This window comes from Rhododendron vialii, chromosome 11a (assembly GCF_030253575.1).
Source record: "Rhododendron vialii isolate Sample 1 chromosome 11a, ASM3025357v1".
In the NCBI taxonomy this organism is placed as follows: Eukaryota; Viridiplantae; Streptophyta; class Magnoliopsida; order Ericales; family Ericaceae; genus Rhododendron; species Rhododendron vialii.
This window is the reverse complement of record NC_080567.1, coordinates 38,221,221-38,239,161: the sequence shown is the minus strand read 5'-3', so window position 1 is coordinate 38,239,161 and position 17,941 is coordinate 38,221,221. Positions and strand designations below refer to the sequence as shown.

Sequence of the window (17,941 nt, the reverse complement as noted above, 5' to 3'; positions counted from 1 at the left end):
GGGGGCGTTACATTAATCAATGGTCTGAATTTCAGATTATGTGAAAATGACACTTTCAATTTTTTGGCATTTTGAAATTGTAACAAGCCAAAAAATAATTTTGACAGTGCCATTTTGACAATAATAAGTGAACTTGCTCTTAGGGTGGAAAATCATGGGCTAATTTCGAAAAATAAAAATAGTTGGCTTCCTTACAAGAGATTCATGTCTCTCACATCACGAATCTTCATTTGTGAAGAGCTGATCAAAAATTTGGCATGATTGCCAATAATATACTTGCTACAACTCTTCATGCCTCAAACTATTGTGCTTTCATAACAGGTTTCATTCGAAATTAAAAAATTAATCTACATCATTCATTTTTAAGCATGAACAGATCATCTTTGCATAATATTGAGTTTACTGCATCATCGATCCAATGACCGAAAGAATATTATTCTTGCAAAAGTAAAATGATTTTAGACATCCACTTTTAAAAATAAATTTGATTATATCATGTGATTGATGATGTCTAATTAACTTGTTATTTTACGAGAATTGTTCAACTTTTTGAGTTTTGCAATCGGTATGAAGTTTTCGTTGACAAGATGCTTCGTTTGTCCTTCAATTTTTTCAGGGGGTCTCAAGGATTTTTTGAGCAATCCGCTCCCATGTTGCCAATTGCAAATCTAAATCGAACCTTCGTCGCTTGTCTTATTTCCTTGGGGATTTCAACGGATCCGGGGGCTCTGCTGCCTAGAAGGGGCAGCAGCCCCTACTCACACCCTCAAAACGACGTCGTTTTGAGGGTAAACTGCTGAGCAGGGGACAAAACGTTGCCGTTTTGGTAGGAAAAAAATTCCTTATTCTCCGTTTGCAATCCTATCAAGCAGAAACTTGATTATGAGAGCTTTAAAGACAAAATTTGATTATGTTTCTTTAGAATAATATGATCAAAATAATAAGATCTTCACACCCGTTCAAACGGATTAAAAATTGGAGCACTTAATTTTTTAACCATGTTTTTTAATATATAAATGGTCTTAAAAAATTAAGTACTCAAATTTTCACTCCGTATAAATCGGTGCAAAAATCTTATTACTCTGATTATATTATTCTAAAGGGTCATAATTAATTTTTTATCTTTAGGGCTCTCATATTAAGTATATGCTCTTTATTTAGAATCCTGTAGAGTAAAAATTTGATTATGAGAGCACTATAGACAAAAAATAATTATGACCTTTTAGAATAATATGATCAGAATAATAAGATCTTTGCACCGATTCAAACGGAGTAAAAATTTGAACACTTAATTTTTTGAGACCGTTTATATATTTAAAAATATGATTAAAAAATGAAGTGCTCCAATTTTTAATCTGTTTGAACGGGTGTGAAGATTTTATTATTCTGATCATATTATTCTAAAGAGATATAATCAAATTTTGTCTTTAAAACTCTCATAATCAAGTTTCTGCTTCATAAGATTGCAAACGGAGAATAAAAAAAAAATTTCCCACCAAAACAGCAACATTTTGTCCCTGCTCAGCAGTTTACCCTCAAAACGACGTCGTTTTGAGCGTCGTTTTGAGGGTGTAGGTAGGGGTTGCTGCCCCCTTTGGGCAGCAGAGCTCCCGGATCCGTGTTTCCACAGCTTAAATGTGGGACGCGGGGGCTCTGCTACCCACCATGGGCAGCAGCCCCTGCCCACACCTCACACGGCACCGTTTTGGAAAGGAAAGAAAAACCAAACTTTTCGTTTGCACTCTTATAGAGCAGAAACGTGATTATGAAAGCTCTAAAGTTAAAATTTAATTATGTCTCTTTAAAATAATTTGATCAGAATAATAAGATCTTCGTGTCAATTCAAACGGATTGAAAATTGGAGCACTTAATTTTTTAATCATATTTTTTAATATATAAACGGTCTAAAAAAAATTAAGTACGCCAAGTTTTAATTCGTTTGAACAAATACGAAGATCTTATTATTCTAATTATATGATTCTAAAGTATCATAATTAATTTTTGTCTCTAGGGCTCTCATAATTAAGTATATGCTCTTTATTTAGGATCCTGTAGATCAGAAACGTGATTATGAGAGCCTTATAGACAAAAATTAATTATATCTCTTTAGAATAATATGATCAGAATAATAAGATGTTCAAACGAATTAAAAATTAGCGCACTTAATTTTTATAGACCGTTTATATATTAAAAAATATTATTAAAAATTTAAGTGTTCCAATTTTTAATCCGTTTGAATTGACGCGAAGATCTTATTATTCTGATCATATTATTCTAAAGAAACATAATTAAATTTTAACTCTATGACTTTCATAATCACGTTTCTGATTCATAAGATTGCAAACGAAGAGTTTTGTTTTTTTTTTCCTTTCCAAAACGGTGTCGTGTGAGATGTGTGTGAGGTGTGGGCAGGGGCTGCTGCCCACGGTGGGCAGCAGAGCCCCCGCATCCGATTTCAACATAGCAGCCTCCAAATCTCTTTTGTTATGAGAGTAAATACGAGTTAAGTTCTTTCCCTTGGTAATTGAATTTTTCTCTATTTCTTAATTAAGTACCCCAAGAGCAGGTTTAGTGGTCAAGATCTACAACCGGATTCGCCCCCTCTCAGATTTCATGTTCGACACCTCGCAAGTACTATCAATTCTTACGGGACCAGTTCATATAAAATTTTGTTCTGTCTTTAAGTGGTCTCCTCGCCAGTAAACGGTAGAATTAGTTCTCACGAACTATTCGAGGTCTTGTAAACTACTCTGTTTAATCCGGATGCCCAGAGTTATGGAGAAGAACATTTCTTTTATTTCTTTATTAAAAGGGGATCAAGAATGGGTTTACTTTGATTATGCCTCCAAAAAGCTACCAAAGTTAACAATTTATTTACCAACTCTTACCCCCTCGGGAGTCTAAGATAATGGGGACCAGCCATCTGTAGTTATCTTGAAAATTGGAGCAGTAGAGGTAACTTCTAGGGAGAATTACTTCCTCCGTCCCCTTATTATAGTTCAGTATTTTATTTTGGGACGTTTCTTAATAAGTGTCTATTTGATAAAGTTAGTGGGTAAAAATTGGTACATTATTTATTTTGTCCCTAAAAGTAAATTTCATTTTGAAAAGTTAGTGAGTAAAAAGTGTAATGATGATGGGTAAGTAGGGAAAGTGGAGGAAAAAGTTGATGTGAAAGGTATAATGATGATGTTTTTTTAATAAATTGGAGTTACGAAGTAGGACATTTAAAAAAGGACGGAGGGAGTAATATACAAGGAAAGTTATTTTTGGAGCATATTTAATTACTGGATTGAGGAATTTTTCTTTTCTTTTATTTTATCAGCATCGAGACTGGTGATTTGCTGAATTTGAAATTTGGTCATAGCAAGTTATAGGGGAAAGCATATATAAAATCCCGAAATGCTATCTCGAGATTGAGATCTGGTCATGCGTAATTGTTGGCAAGAAAAACCCAGCATTCAAATATTTTGACAATTTATTACCAAACCACCACGTTTAATTACTCCTTTCGTCTTTGTTTGTTGATTTATTTTTGGCATTTGTATAATACATAGAACTAATCAATGTCAATCAAATAAGATTCGTATTGCATATTTTCAGCGATTCGTATCGGAAAAATATGATACAATTTTTTAATATCTCAACCATTCCAAAATTTTTTTTTTGCCACAACGATATACATCAGCGGGGGTTAGTAAAGATGTTAGAGTTAGCACGGGGAAACCAGAAGCTATTCATAGCCCTGTCCCCCTAAAGGGCCTGTCCCATGTAGGGCTTGAACCCAAGACTTTTCACAAATGGGAAAATAACTGACCAACTGCACTAAGCAGTGGTTGTCGAATCATTCCAATTTAACATGCCTATTTTCGTAGTACTTGTATTACGTAATTCTCTTGCTAAACTTCTATTCTCTCATGCTGTTGTGCAAGCAAAGTAAAATTATCTACGCACTGTTCTCGTAAAAATAAAAAGTCAAAAAAGAAGGGAAATAATTTTCACTCTTTTTTTTTATTATAATACTTTATTTTTTGTCTTTTAGTAAAGTTTTTATGCACATTTTTTCACTTAAAGACAGGAAAAGATGTGCCATCATAATAATAAAAGAGTGAGAAAATTATTTTCCAAAAGATAATTGAGATTCTAAAATTGGTCCCACCTTGTGAGCACTGACCACACCAAATGGGCCAACCCGCAACACGAGTGGGATACCCTACATTTTGGAAAAATGACGGTCAATAACGTATTTTGATAATTAATATTTGCTAATGACATTTTTAGTATTAACAAATGTTCTTAATTTGTTCTTGACAGATATTAATTATTAAAACATATCCTGAGCCGTCATTTTCCCATACATTTTAGCCTTAGAGAGTTGCTATATGTATTTCCCATACATTTTAGCCTTAGAGAGTTGCTATATGTACCGACCATGGGGGAGGGAAATCGTGCCGCCGGCGGGCCGTCTCCTGCCACCGGACGGCCGATCCGAGTTGTCCAAAAATTCTAAAAAAAAAAATCATAGCTTTTCTGTTAGCCTTAACAGGCTTTAGAGAAGAACAAAGCCCAACCCACAAAGAATAGCGGGCCTTCATACACAAAAACAAATACCGGCCCACCAACTCAAATTGCAATTGCCATGCGGTGGGGGTGCGCCACATCCTGAGATGTCTTCGTCCATCGCAACCAGAATTGGATCAGATTTGAGATCAAAAAAGGAATATCCTCAAAGAAGGACCCCACCACTGCTACCAAATGGTTGATTTTTCGCACAATTATCCATAACTCATACAGTAAAAGCAAGTAATCAACCTTGACCAAATCAAAATTACAAACACCCACTTCCCATCTTTTGGTTGCCGGGAAAATGAAAGGAAAGGCCATAATTATCAGGAAAGAAGAAGAAAAATTAGGGAGAGATCAATTGCGCAAACACAACGTCGACATGGAAACGAAGTAGTAACACTAATCTTTATTCCAGAATTATTGAACCAGAAAAACGCAAACTACATTCAACCCCCAATTAAAGTACCACACTACTGAAACCCTAGACCCGATCTAGATGACATTGACTCAAAACGAAACAAAACAAAACACAAACCCTAGATAAGATAGTTAGGAAGGTAGATAAAAACTACTCCACTCAGACAGATCAGACCATTCGAGATCAGACCACAAATCAACGGCCAGATCACGAGATCTGACCGCAATCGGCGATCTTCACGGTCTTCGAGGTAGACCCGCTGCTGCTCCCCACCTTCTCCACCGCCCTGATCACATCCAACCCCTCCACGACCTGCCCGAACACCACGTGCTTCCCGTCCAGCCACGCCGTCTGCTCCGTGCAGATAAAGAACTGCGAGCCGTTGGTGTTCTTCCCGGCGTTCGCCATCGACAGTATCCCCGGCCCGGTGTGCTTCTTCACGAAGTTCTCGTCGGCGAACTTCGCGCCGTAGATCGACTCGCCTCCTGTGCCGTTCCCGGCGGTGAAGTCGCCGCCCTGGCACATGAACCCGGGGATCACGCGGTGGAAGGTGGAGCCCTTGTAGTGCAGGGGCTTGCCGCTCTTGCCGACGCCCTTCTCGCCCGTGCAGAGGGCGCGGAAGTTCTCGGCGGTGATGGGGGTGGTGTCGGCGTAGAGCTCCATGACGACGCGGCCGGCCGGCGTGCTGCCGATGCTCAGATCAAAGTACACTCTAGGGTTTGCCATTAGATTGGATGCTTTTGATTTTTTACTGGTAGTACGATTGTGTGCAGGGTTGGAGTGGTGAAAGTGAGGTTATATAGGGGTTTGGGAGCGTGGGTGAGATATAGAGTGGTGATCCTCGTCGTTGGAGGTGGGACACGTGTTCGAATCGTGCGGCGAAGGAGGTGGAGAGAGAGAGAGGGAGGGGTGACCGGGGTTGGTTATTTTTTAACCGTGGTTTAGTTTGGAAGTTTGTCAGGATTGGGGGTTTGGAATTTACCTGCTGGTTGATGGACTACCACCGTGGTTGATATTCATTGTGATGCGTGTCACCTTTTTGTTTGTCGTTATTTTGTGTAAGATCTTATTTTGACAGATCACGTGTTCTTCGTGTTTTTTTTTTTTTTATCAGAATCTTTCGTGTATTTTTTTTTTTTAGTTCGTTAATCATAATCTACTCTATTATGGAAACTTGAGAAGAGAATGTGTGCTTACGAAAATCGAACCCTGAACATAAGGAAGACACTACGGCCCCGTTTCAGAACACCTTCTTAAAAAATAAGTACTTATTTCACATTTTCAAACTCAAAAATAACGTAAATTAAAATTAATTTTTCGATTTTTTTTGCACCGTATAAAAGATCTCAATGAAATCTATCAAACTAGATCTATATTGGTAAGAAAATTATTTACGTAAACGCATTATTTTTAAACTTGAAATTGCCTTCTTAAAAAATAAGTACTTATATTGAGTACTGGAACGGAGCCTAACAGCATTTATTCTTTCGCTCTTTTTCGAAAACTTTTTTTTTTGGACGTGACATCGTTGTTTGAATTGTCTACAGATTCACGTTGCAAGGCTTGATTCTTACATTGAGAGATTATTGGTTGGTGGAATTAGGCCCCGTTGCAGAATACCTTTTTAAAAAATAAATATTTATTTTATATTTTTTAACTTAAAAATAATATAAATGAAATTTTTTTTAAAATTTTTTTATACTGTATTAAATATCTCAATGAGATCTATCAAATAAAATCCATATTGATAGAAAAATAATTTGCGTAAGCACATGATTTTTGAACTTGAAATTGCTTTTTTAAAAAATAAGTACTTATTTTCCTTTCGAAACCGGAGCCTTAGTATTTTTTTTTTTTTGGCATATCGTATGCATCAACAAGAGTTAGCAGAAGTTAGCAAGCTAGTCCACAGGCAATAACGGAGTCAGTATTTTCGATAAATGAGGTCAGAAATTTGAACTAGAGTCAGGATTTTCGATAAATGAGATCAGAAATTTGAACTATGTGTGATTCACTTTGCTAGTTGCTAATTGAAAGAAACATTTAGTATTAACAAGTTAATCAAAAAGTGTGTGTATATATATATTAATAACAAAATGTAACTTCGATTTATAATTGACCTCGACGACTTTTCATACTTTGGATGCATGATAGCTTGGTTGAAGCCTTTAAAAATGATGCTATCATCCATCCATTCATTGATCACACATACGATTTCAAAGCCTACTCTTTACAATTTTCATAGCGGAAAATGATCTCTCTAACGTGGCAGTAGCATGGTAAAAATAAGTGCCAAAGTAAGAAGTCTATAAACTGAGGAATATGCCATATCTCTTCAGGTCTCAATCATCTTTTGCGCAAGGTCATTAACTCCTTTCAAATTGGAAAACAGTTTTTTATTGACAACTAGAGCAACGTTTGGGGAAAAACGTACCTATACAGTTACACCTCCGATTTCACCAAGATGAGTGACTTATGATTTCCACAATCACTTCTCCTTGGTTATCTGGATATTCCACGTCTCAACTATTTTTTATCATTATCAAAATGTGATTCTGTGAATCCAGAAAAAAAAAAAAAGAACAATAAAATTTGGCTCTGATTTGTTTTGCGAGAAAGAAATTGGTTTTTTTGGGGGGGAGTATGTTCTTACCTTCCATGGAGATTTTGGTGCAGAGCAGAGATTAGGAGAGGAGAAACAAACCAAAACACTTGATTTGTTTTGAAGAACAAACGAAACTGGTTGTTGCGTTTGGGAATTCTGTGGGTGAAAATTTTATTTCGACCTTTTTTTTCCCTAAATACAAAACTTTTATATGGACTGGGGCAAAAATGAATTTTAAAATGAGATCAAATGAGTAAAAATTAGAGCCAGTGGGGTCGGTTGCCTACACTTGTCTCAATGTCCCTCTGACCCTGTCCACAAAAGATTTAGAGGCTGTCCATAGCCTCCTAGCCGTTCCTCATGGAGTTCAAAAGGCCTCAACTGAAGAAAGCAATCGGTGATGTCAATTGAGCTAAGAGCTCATTGGCAGGTGCTGCATTGATTTGTACAATTGTGAAATTGCAATACAGAGGTTATAAATATTTCTTGTGAACAACGTACTTAAAAAAAAATCATTAGTGTGTTGGAGTTCATGCCTGATGTAACTCTCACCATCTTCATCATTATATCCTACTAGAAGTTAGTATGAGCCGTTAACATAGTCAATGATAATTGGAGAACCACAAGTGATAAAACACTTATAATGATGATCAAAAACCATTTAATAATCTATAAAAATTTGGTGCAAAATTAACGAACGCAAAATTTGTTTGAATAAGAACAAAACTCCCAAAAACTCGAAGTTAACTGGAATACCAGCTGAGTTGGAATTGAAATCATACTAAACATAAATTGATCACGAAAATGAGGTAAATGAAAATGATAAGAATCCACTGTCAGATAAAATAAAGCAGAAAATCACCAATAAACGTCATAAAAGATGCTAACCTGTAAATCAAACGAGCAAATATAGTAGTAGTAGTAGTAAACCTCGTTTAGGAACATGAAGAACGGATCGTAACATGATTAACAAAAAAAGAAGAACGGATTGTAACGGAGGCTGAGGTTGAAAATGCAAACCACACAAAACTAGATGGTGAAAACTAAGGCCCATACGAGTATGTAATATACATAAAATTGGAAATTAAATCTACATGCGTAGAATTGGATCTAGATCTGAGATGCGAAACTTGGAGGAATGGAGAGGAGAGGAGGAGAAAAGCTAGGATACCGAGGACAAATCCGATTCTCATTTTCACAGCCACATAACCATTCACTACTGAGACACGCATATTTTTTTTGTGTGTGAGGAATTCTGCACACTTTCTAAATGTCAATTACCTTTTTCTCAAGCTCATAGTTTTGAATAACTATGGTAGATGAAGTTCTTGGTTAGACCAATTTGTATCTGTGTGTTATACTATCATAGATATTCAAATCCTGACATAGTCCTCATGACTTATACTATTACTTGTTGCATTTGGTTGATAACAATATCTACCAGCACATAATAAATAATTAATACTTGAGATAAAAATAACTCTACATGAACAGCCCGAAAAATGTACAGTATATTCATACATAGGTTCTATGGGAAAATGAAAAGGCAAAAAAGCTGACCAGCCCGTTATTCTGCCAACGAATCACTGCAGTCTGCATTGCATTACCAGAGGTCATACTAAAATCGATAACAGAAGATCAAGATATGTTACGTAAGCCTTAAGCCATGCAGGGTGAACATGGTGCATTGAGTCATTGACATTTGACCATCATACGTGAGGAATGCAATATTCTTCCAATGCCCAAATTGCAAGCAACGTACGCTGAAGTGATCAGATAAATTACATTTCAGCAGAAACTATTGTGGTAAAAAAGTGGTTCGCCTCAACATGTTCTGGTGCAAGGTCTTTTGTAGGGATTCTAGGGAACCGTTACACAAATAGCTACTCGAAGCTGACCACAAATGCTAGCACAAGTACATATAAATCATCAGCTGAGCTACACAAAAATGCAGGGGAATGCAGTTAGGGTTGAAGATGGCATCGGTTTCAGCTCATAAAAGCAGCAATAGAGCGTGTATGAGAACATTGCCTATGGTTAATTAATTCCCGTGGATTGTGTACCGCTCCCACTTCCTTGTTGGGTCATATATCTGCAATATTTTGAAGAAAATAATAGCCAGAGAAACATAGGAGCGATCATGAATCATCAGTGGCCAAAGAATATAATGAGAGAGAGAGAGAGAGAGAGAGAGAGAGAGAGAGAGAGAGAGAGAGAGAGAGAGTACCTCCCATCTTGATCGAAGCAGGAAAGATGTGCTTGTTCTTTTCATGCCAGTGTCTCTCTAAAACTTTACCAGCATGGGACTATAAACAAGCAGGTGAAGAAATTAGTATGTTGTTTAATAATCCCATAGAAATGGAAATTATTCACTGCCCCAAGGGGAATTTCTGGTGGACAGAACAGTTGGGGCACAGAGCCAGCTTTGGGCTAAAGCCCGTAAAGCCACCACTTTAGGCCTCTAAATTTTGACTAATTTTTGGGGCCCCATATTATTATAGTTCCATATGGTAGTTTTGCTCTCAAATGACTGCAATGACTTCTGTATGAAAGTTTTTTTTTTTGTCTAGGCAAAGTATATTGAGACTTGAGGGCCCATTTGAAATAGTTCGCTTTAGACCTCATAAATCTCAGAGCCGGCCCTGTTGGGGCACTAAACAATCACTCCGTAGAAATGTGCAAACCTAATGCAAGGATCTGGCAAATCACATCCACAAATACATGTGTACGCGCCTTGTTTCTCATGGGATGGTTTCTTTATAGAAGACAAAGGACCACATGTAACGGGATCCAAAAAAATTGATGCAGGATGATTGTTGGTTTTCAGACATCTTGGTTATCATGTTAAGAACTTCCATGAACAACTTCTACTTGCTTGCATATGCCAACGAATTATAGATGCAATAGATCGGTAAAATTTTGAAATGGCAGTTTCCACCAGGTAGTAAAAGATTATGCCTCTGAACAAATGCCCAAGTAATGTGACAAGCTAAAGTGTTTTAATTTAAAATCTACAAGACTTAGACTTCCATAGAATCCTAAATACACTTCGAGTTGTGTAGAATTTAGTTTCATTCACAACTAACATAAACTTAAAAAGCTTTAAATTAGACATTGAATATTTTTTACAAATTTTCAGTACATGAAATTTAATTGTTGTCATATCTTAATATAAGGTCAGAGCCTGACAGTTAATGGCGTGTGTTTACTCCCAACTCTTTCAAGTTTTATGGAACTTACTCCACCACATGCGACGATGAATAAAAGTAAATGTGGAAAACCTATATGTCATCCTTCTCAATGGTTGCGTCAGCAATTGTTCGCACGTCCTCGTGCACATCAAATTGGAAAAGCTGACCAAAAAAACAAAAAGCAAAGAAAGAACAATCCATGGTAAAAAAAAGTAAGAACAAGCTGCATGCAAACGACGCAAATGACCCTAAAACTAGCAACCTTTTGTGTCTTAAGTTCATCACAAACTAGCAACTTTTTTTGAAGAGCCATTTTACCATTTCTCCCATCTTTGAAAAAGCAAAAAGGAAACCCTGAAAATGCGTAATTTGCTTTTCACACTTTCAGTTACCACAATATGAAGGCAAACTTGAAGTATACTAAAGATGAGGATTACTGGCTCACTTTTCCCCCTTGCCTTGTCGACAATCAGCTCGTAGAAACTGTGCTGCTGGAAATCCTATGAAAACAAAAAGTGATGCAATAGCTGCACAGGTCCAAACGGTGAATACATAAATACGACCATAAATAAGCGTATTCATAATATCTCACAGTCACATGAGGTATAATAAGATCTTCCTTTACGTAAAGCAGGTTCTCCACTGAAGTTGTCCAAAATCTCTCGAAACTCAGGTGCAAGTTGCTGCTGAGCAGCCCGAAGAAATTCTCCAATTGTATCACCTTTGAAAAACGGAAACTCCGAAGGAGGCCAAGAAAAATGTTGCAGTAGAGTGAACTTTGGGGGAGGGTTGAAGAAGATAGATCAGCGAAAGATAGTGGAAGTATATAGCCAAAACTACCTGAAGAACTTGCCAATAGCCTGCTCCATCTGAGTAAGTGATTTCAAGAGGCTAATCTGATAAAAAGAATATGCAGAAAAATGATTTATGACATTCTGTTCATCCAGAAATTACAGGAGCACAACAGTACAGAAAAAGCAAAATTACTTCGAATCTGTTCCTGCTCATGAAGCCACTGTTTCCCGCAGCCTTCCACGTTCAGCTTGTCCTCTGCTTCCTTCTCACTGTAAGAGTGCTTCACAACCCCAAGGAAAATAATAAGCCAAAATCAACATGAGGGAGAGAACATTGAAAGGCAGCACTACTAATCAAAACAAAAGGAAGGAGAGAGAGAGAGAGAGAGAGAGAGAGAGAGTCCCAACCTGTCACGTAAGAAGCTAGTTTCTACAGTAGGAACTTTCCAAGTGCAAGCCTCTTTGGTTCTTTACTTTCTGTGAAGTGATACAATAAGCGTGAATCTTTAGATTGAGAAGAAGAGAATTAGACAAGAGTTTTGAGTTGACATAAAAGTATATGACTAAGCTAATACTTACGGTAATTCCCTTAATCTCCAAGTCGGTAAAAGCACCAGCCCTCTGCTAACAGCCAACTATCAATTCAAGTTTTGACGTCATCTTGAAACCAACACGACCAATTTGCCCTTAAACCACCAGATCTAACTTAAAACTATTTTACTACCCAGTGCCATCTAACGCTTCCAACTCGAGAGGACTTTTTAAACTCCAATCTTATTTATCCATATAGTAACCTACGTAACAATGTCATTGAGTCACCCAATCATAATCACACTTAATTCTCCCTCAATCCCATCCTATCATCTTCACTCCCCAGCCGCTGCCAGCTGGATAAACCAAACATCCTAGGCCTTGAAATTTTAATTTCAGACATCCGCTGCCAGCTACCTTATAATTTTAAACCTCTTGAAATATTAGGATATAGATAAAAAGAAATAAAAGATTCAAGGTTGCACTGAGTTGGTTATACTCACTGCTAGTGTTTTCCTCATATTCCTCCTCGCTTCCATTTTCAATATCATTTGAGGAAGATAATCGGGGTTCCCCTTTACCTTCTGCTTTTGCCTCTTTTGTGCTTGAAGCTCCTCCTCCCTACAAATTAAGCAAAAATAGGGCCAAAGTTTATTAAAAACCAAATATGATACGGAAGAGCCTACAGAAAAACACTAAGTCTCGCGAATTTTCCCAATGTCCCATGTTTTGTACACACTCTTGTTGTAGCTTCTGAAGTTTCCCCTTTTCTTCTTCAAATATAGTTTGAACATTAACCCTCTCCGGCACATATTCAAAGCACAATAGTCAAGCACGGTGCTTCCATTGTCAAACAGTTATTACTCAAAAACATTTAAAGGCTACCTTCTCAACATATTCCTCCTCAGTAACTAGACCAACCGTTTCCTTCTTGAATGCTGTCTCGAGAATCTGAAGCACAAATTAAACCACCAAACACAAATTGAAAACACATTCAAGTTTACACTGCCATCCTTCGAACAGACGACACCACTCTATAACTGATGGGGTAAGCTGTTTGAAAATTGTTTACAGTGTTTACTTGCAATGTGCTCTCTAGCTTGACACAATTGACAGGGAGGTCATTGTGCAACTACTACTTAAAACCATCAAACCTCGTTGAATCCAATCGTAAAAGCTCATGTACTTTCAAGTTCTTTTTGTCAAAATAAACTATCAATATATTCAATATGTATTTCGTCGAACATTACGTGGAACTTATGTTTGTGACTGACCCAACTCTTAAAATTCCTCCAGTCACCACAGCTAAAAATTTGTGATTTTAAAAAAATCTCGAAGTCTACTCATTGTTACAAGAAGGTTTAAGATTTTCCAATTCCTAAGGAATCAAAAAGTTACGATTCTAACCCAATTTCCTCAATTTGTTTGGAAATTGTGGAAAGGAAGGGAAAGGGAAAGAAAGTTAAATGTTTTCTCATCCCCTGTTTGGTTGGAGAGGAAAGGGGAGAGAAAATGGAAAAATAGAGTTCTAAGAATAGTAAAATTTCCCCCCTCATTTTCTCCCATTAGTCCTTCTTAATTATTTTCACTCATCTTCACTTTCCTTAGTAGGACCGGGAGATACGAACCTCGGAGGTACTGGGCCCGAATTGGAGGAGACCCGGTTGGCCTCGGGTGCAGTCTTGTTTTTGAGTTCTTGGATTTCCTCTACTCGGCTTAGCCTTCGGATCCACACTGCGTCTTGGGCCGTGCCCACGTACCCGTCTCCCATACCCGACATTGTTCCTTCTTCTGGTTCTTCTTGCTGCGATTTTGTCGACCACTTGTTCGATTGATCGAAGGAAGAACGAAATACCAGCGGGGAAAAAAAAAAACTCGAACTTTCCGAAAAGAGAGAAGGACACCGGTTGTGATATGGTGAACCTGGGTGTATGGAAATTGTGATCGCTGCAAGCAGGTGCCGTTGATTTCGAGATCTATAATGGTCACGGGGTATGGAAATGGATTCTTGGATCTTAAACCGTTAATTAGGCTCCGTTCCAGAACGTGAAATAAGTACTTATTTTTTAAGAAGGCAATTTCAAGCTAAAAAATGATGGGCTCATTGAAATTTAAAAATATGCAATATGGATATTGTTTGAAAGATCTCATTGAGATCATTAATACGGTGTAAAAAAAATCAAAAAATTATTTTTTAATTGAAAAATATAAAATAAATACTTATTTAAGAAGGTGTTATAGAACGGGCTCAGTGTATTAAGGGCCTTTTTGGCTAAATTATTCAATTGACTTTTTTTTAAAATTTTTTCTGTATTTTTTTTTTCATTTTTTGTATGTGTAGATTATAACTTCTTTATAACTAGAGAAATGTACAAAGTAAAAAATTACAATTAACTCATTTTTTTAAATGAAGACAAAAATAAGTCAATAAATTATTTTTTTGTTTTTATTTAAAAAAAACGATTTTGACACTAATTTTTTTCTTTTTTAATTTCTATTATAGAGTTGAATCGATAATTCACAAAAATTTAATTTTAAAAGAAAAAAAATCCATTGACATATTTAGCCAAAAAGGCCCTAAATTGCACTTTTTGCCCTAAAGCCGTTCATCTTCTAAAGTGACATGAATAACAAGATACAAAGTACTTTTAAATCAAAGAAGGTCTTTTTAATTTTTTTTTATTAAAAAACTTATGAGTTTTGATAATAATTTTTTTTAAATGAATAAATAAGTCACAAAAATGAACGAAAAACAAATAAATGTGAGATTTGAATGTAGACAAAAAAAATAATTTACTAGTATTTACTGTTTATTAAGTTCTACTCCTATATCTTACCGTATTTTTTTTGATCCGCAGGTTGTTTATCTTAAACCACCCTATTGTTGGGCTAGTGGAGGATTAGAAAAAAGTTGAAAGGGTAGTTATGTCAATGCATAGATTCTGCTAAATGGAGTACTCCAGTTGGAAGCGGAAGACTTTCGGGTGCAGATCCCCTATGGAGAATCTCTCTGTGGAGATCGTGTGGAAGTTTCAACCAGGAGCTGCCAACGCATTACATAAGCAATCTGACGGATAGAAATAAGCCACAAAGCTCCTCCCTACCTCCCTTTAATCAAACGACGCCGTTGAGTGGGTCTCCGATTACGACATCAACGGCTGTGGGAAACGGAGCTTTTTTCATCTCCCTTGTTGAAACTTCCACAGGATCTGCACCCCGAAAGGGTTTCACGTGATCGTACTTTTGTAGTCAGAGATTGAAACACACAAACCACAAAGCCCTATCGTGGAAGTACAGTTCCCGAAAGCCAAAACGCCAAACCTCGTTTCTCGCCGTACTTTTTAGATTTTGATCTAAGCTTTGACGGATTCGCTGGAGTTCCATCGCAAGTAAGTGCTCTGGATGGAAAATTTCTTCTTGTTTTATGCAATCTTCTGATTTGCCTTTTTCTACCATAGTTTTATTTGTTGGTCAATCGTTTGTCATACAGTTTCTCTATCAGAATTGCTTGTTATATTATCTCCGATCTCGTTACCAGTTGATAATCATTACCGTTCTCTTGAGAAAACGTGCTCTGGTTATAGTTGAATTGGTTTTAACGCCATCCAATTCATTTTGTTCCCCCTTTTAATTCGTTTTGGGTTTAGTATTAATGCTTACGAAATTCGGAAGTAGTTTATGCTTTTGTTCCTTTTAGGGAGGAAAAGAAGATATGTATTTGTTGATGTTTATTTTAATGTTTGTTTTGTAAGCTATGTTTGTTGATGTTTATTTTTATGTTTGTTTTGTAAGCTATGTTTAGAGCCAACATTATTTAGAGGTGGGTTATGTACATTGATGGTTTGGATAGAGATACTCTAGACCTCCCTTTTGCGTATCCGGCATTTGAGAAAACATATTCTGGTCATAGGGTGGGTTTAAAAATGTTTTCTTGGCAAGAACTGATTCGGAAATTTTTCGATTTTCGTGCAATTAGTGGTTGTATGGTGTTTGTTGACACACTATTTCCCCCTTCTTTTGTTTCCTTCTCTTCTCTTCTCTTTCTTTTTTTTTTTAATGAGATTTTGGTGCTTCTTAATTGTTGAGAAATCCAGTTACAATTGACTAGGTGATTTGATTCGCAGAGTTGCAATGAAAATAGAGAAGTTGTTAGCCCAGGTGTTGATTAGTACTGGCAAAATAATGGCAGGTTTCTGTGAACGAGAATATAGATCGAGAGTTATATTTTGACCACTGGTTCTTCGCATGTTGATTCTTTCTGTTGGAGTTTAGGTTATTTGTCTGTCATCTCTGTTGCTTTTACTTGAAGCTTGCGGTACTGTGACTCGCAAAATTGAAACTAAGACCACACTTATGAGAAGCTTTCTTTTGTGGGAGAGAGAATTTGTTTGTTTTATCCTGTCCCTTTCTACTCGAAGCCACCTGTTATCTCCATTCTTTAGTTGCTTGTATCCTCCCATTTTCATGTTATCAATGTATTTCAGTGCTCAGGCTGAAAAAGTTATGTTGCATTTGATTCCTACTACATTTATTGGTTGCTGTATGGGACTATACAAGCTCATTTTATACCAACGATGTCTGAGCTCTTATCATTCAAGTTCTTTGTTTAGAACATGGCCAAACTAGCTCCCTAGATAAGGGCTGAAAGGGAGGAAGGTAGGATTAAGAAAAGTCAGACCTATAGTTACTAGATCTTCACAATTTTTCTGGCCCTTGGCTTGTCAAAGATTCAAATTGATGACGAATTGTCAAATTAAAATGAAGACTGTGTTGTTGATAATTAAGTTGTTTAATTGGTCATTTTCCCTTAGTCTTATATGGAGGATGACCAAATTCTTTGCTTGATTAGTTGTGTGGTCATAGACTCATAGGCCTCTCAGGGGCTTATTCCCATATCTTTTCTGCTTGGCAGTTGGCCCTAACGGAGTTGTTGTGAGGGTTTGGAAGATGGGGAAGTACAACCCATGGAGGCTTGTTTGCTATGGGGCCGAACATACAATTGGGAAGTCATGATGTTAGGTGGTGTTATGCTTCTATGGCTGTTATCTTTTCAACTCCTCTCGGCCCTTTTTAGGTTAGCATTTGTAGTGATATGTTCTTTTCTTGGACCATGGCTCTTGAGGCAATTATTGTTTTAATCTTAGAAGGCGACAAAATGTGAGGTTGGAGTGGTGTTTATGTGCAAGCAAGCAGAGGTGTTTGGTGTAGACGGGATGACCTGTGCTAAGTGCACGGCTATGTAGTACGGACACAGATACGACACGGCATGACATTGACAACCCCACACGCAAATTTTCTGAAAATGGGGGACACGTTATATATATATATAAATTTAAAAAACATTCAAATAAGATAAAAGTTCAATAATATTAGGGAGCTGATAATGCCAAAACCATTTTTGTCTCTGCCAAAACTCATTCATTGCATGACTTAATTGCCCTTCATTACACCACTTACTTTATGAAAATAACCCTTCAAATCCAGAGGATTATTTCTGTTTACGTCTCTTCTCAAATTACCTCTAGTTTTGCTCGTAAATTACATTTTTGCTTGATGTTTAATTTTTGTTTGCTTCTCTTACAAAATTAGCTCTAGAATTTTCTCATGAATCCTTATATTTTTGCTTGAAATGTGGAATTGGAAAATGCATTGCACTTATGGGATTTTAAAGGGTATTTTCGTAAAGTAAATGCTGTAGTGGAAGATAATTAAGTCATGCAATAAATGAGGTTTGTTAGGAACAAAAAGGGTTTTGGCATTATCAATTCCCTAATATTATAACCAGATGGCCCTAATTCTTATCAGAGAGAGAAAGAAAGAGAGAACACATTCAAAC

At 36.8% G+C, this 17,941-nt stretch overlaps 1 protein-coding gene and 1 long non-coding RNA gene across 2 annotated transcripts; both read right to left on the bottom strand.

Moving 5' to 3' along the window:
- Nucleotides 1-4,946: 4,946 nt before the first annotated feature.
- Nucleotides 4,947-5,966, bottom strand: LOC131308045 (peptidyl-prolyl cis-trans isomerase-like). The gene has a single exon (XM_058334850.1). The coding sequence runs from the start codon at nucleotides 5,708-5,710 to the stop codon at nucleotides 5,192-5,194; it is 519 nt and encodes a 172-aa protein (XP_058190833.1). The 5' UTR covers nucleotides 5,711-5,966; the 3' UTR covers nucleotides 4,947-5,191.
- A 3,297-nt stretch (nucleotides 5,967-9,263) lies between these two features.
- LOC131308041 (uncharacterized) lies at nucleotides 9,264-12,882 on the bottom strand. Its single transcript, XR_009194276.1, has 7 exons — nucleotides 12,845-12,882; nucleotides 12,154-12,726; nucleotides 11,983-12,051; nucleotides 11,768-11,855; nucleotides 11,226-11,676; nucleotides 9,817-9,895; nucleotides 9,264-9,681 (listed from the first exon to the last, which is right to left on the bottom strand). It is a non-coding gene; the product is annotated as an uncharacterized LOC131308041 (long non-coding RNA).
- Between the last annotated feature and the right edge of the window lie 5,059 nt (nucleotides 12,883-17,941).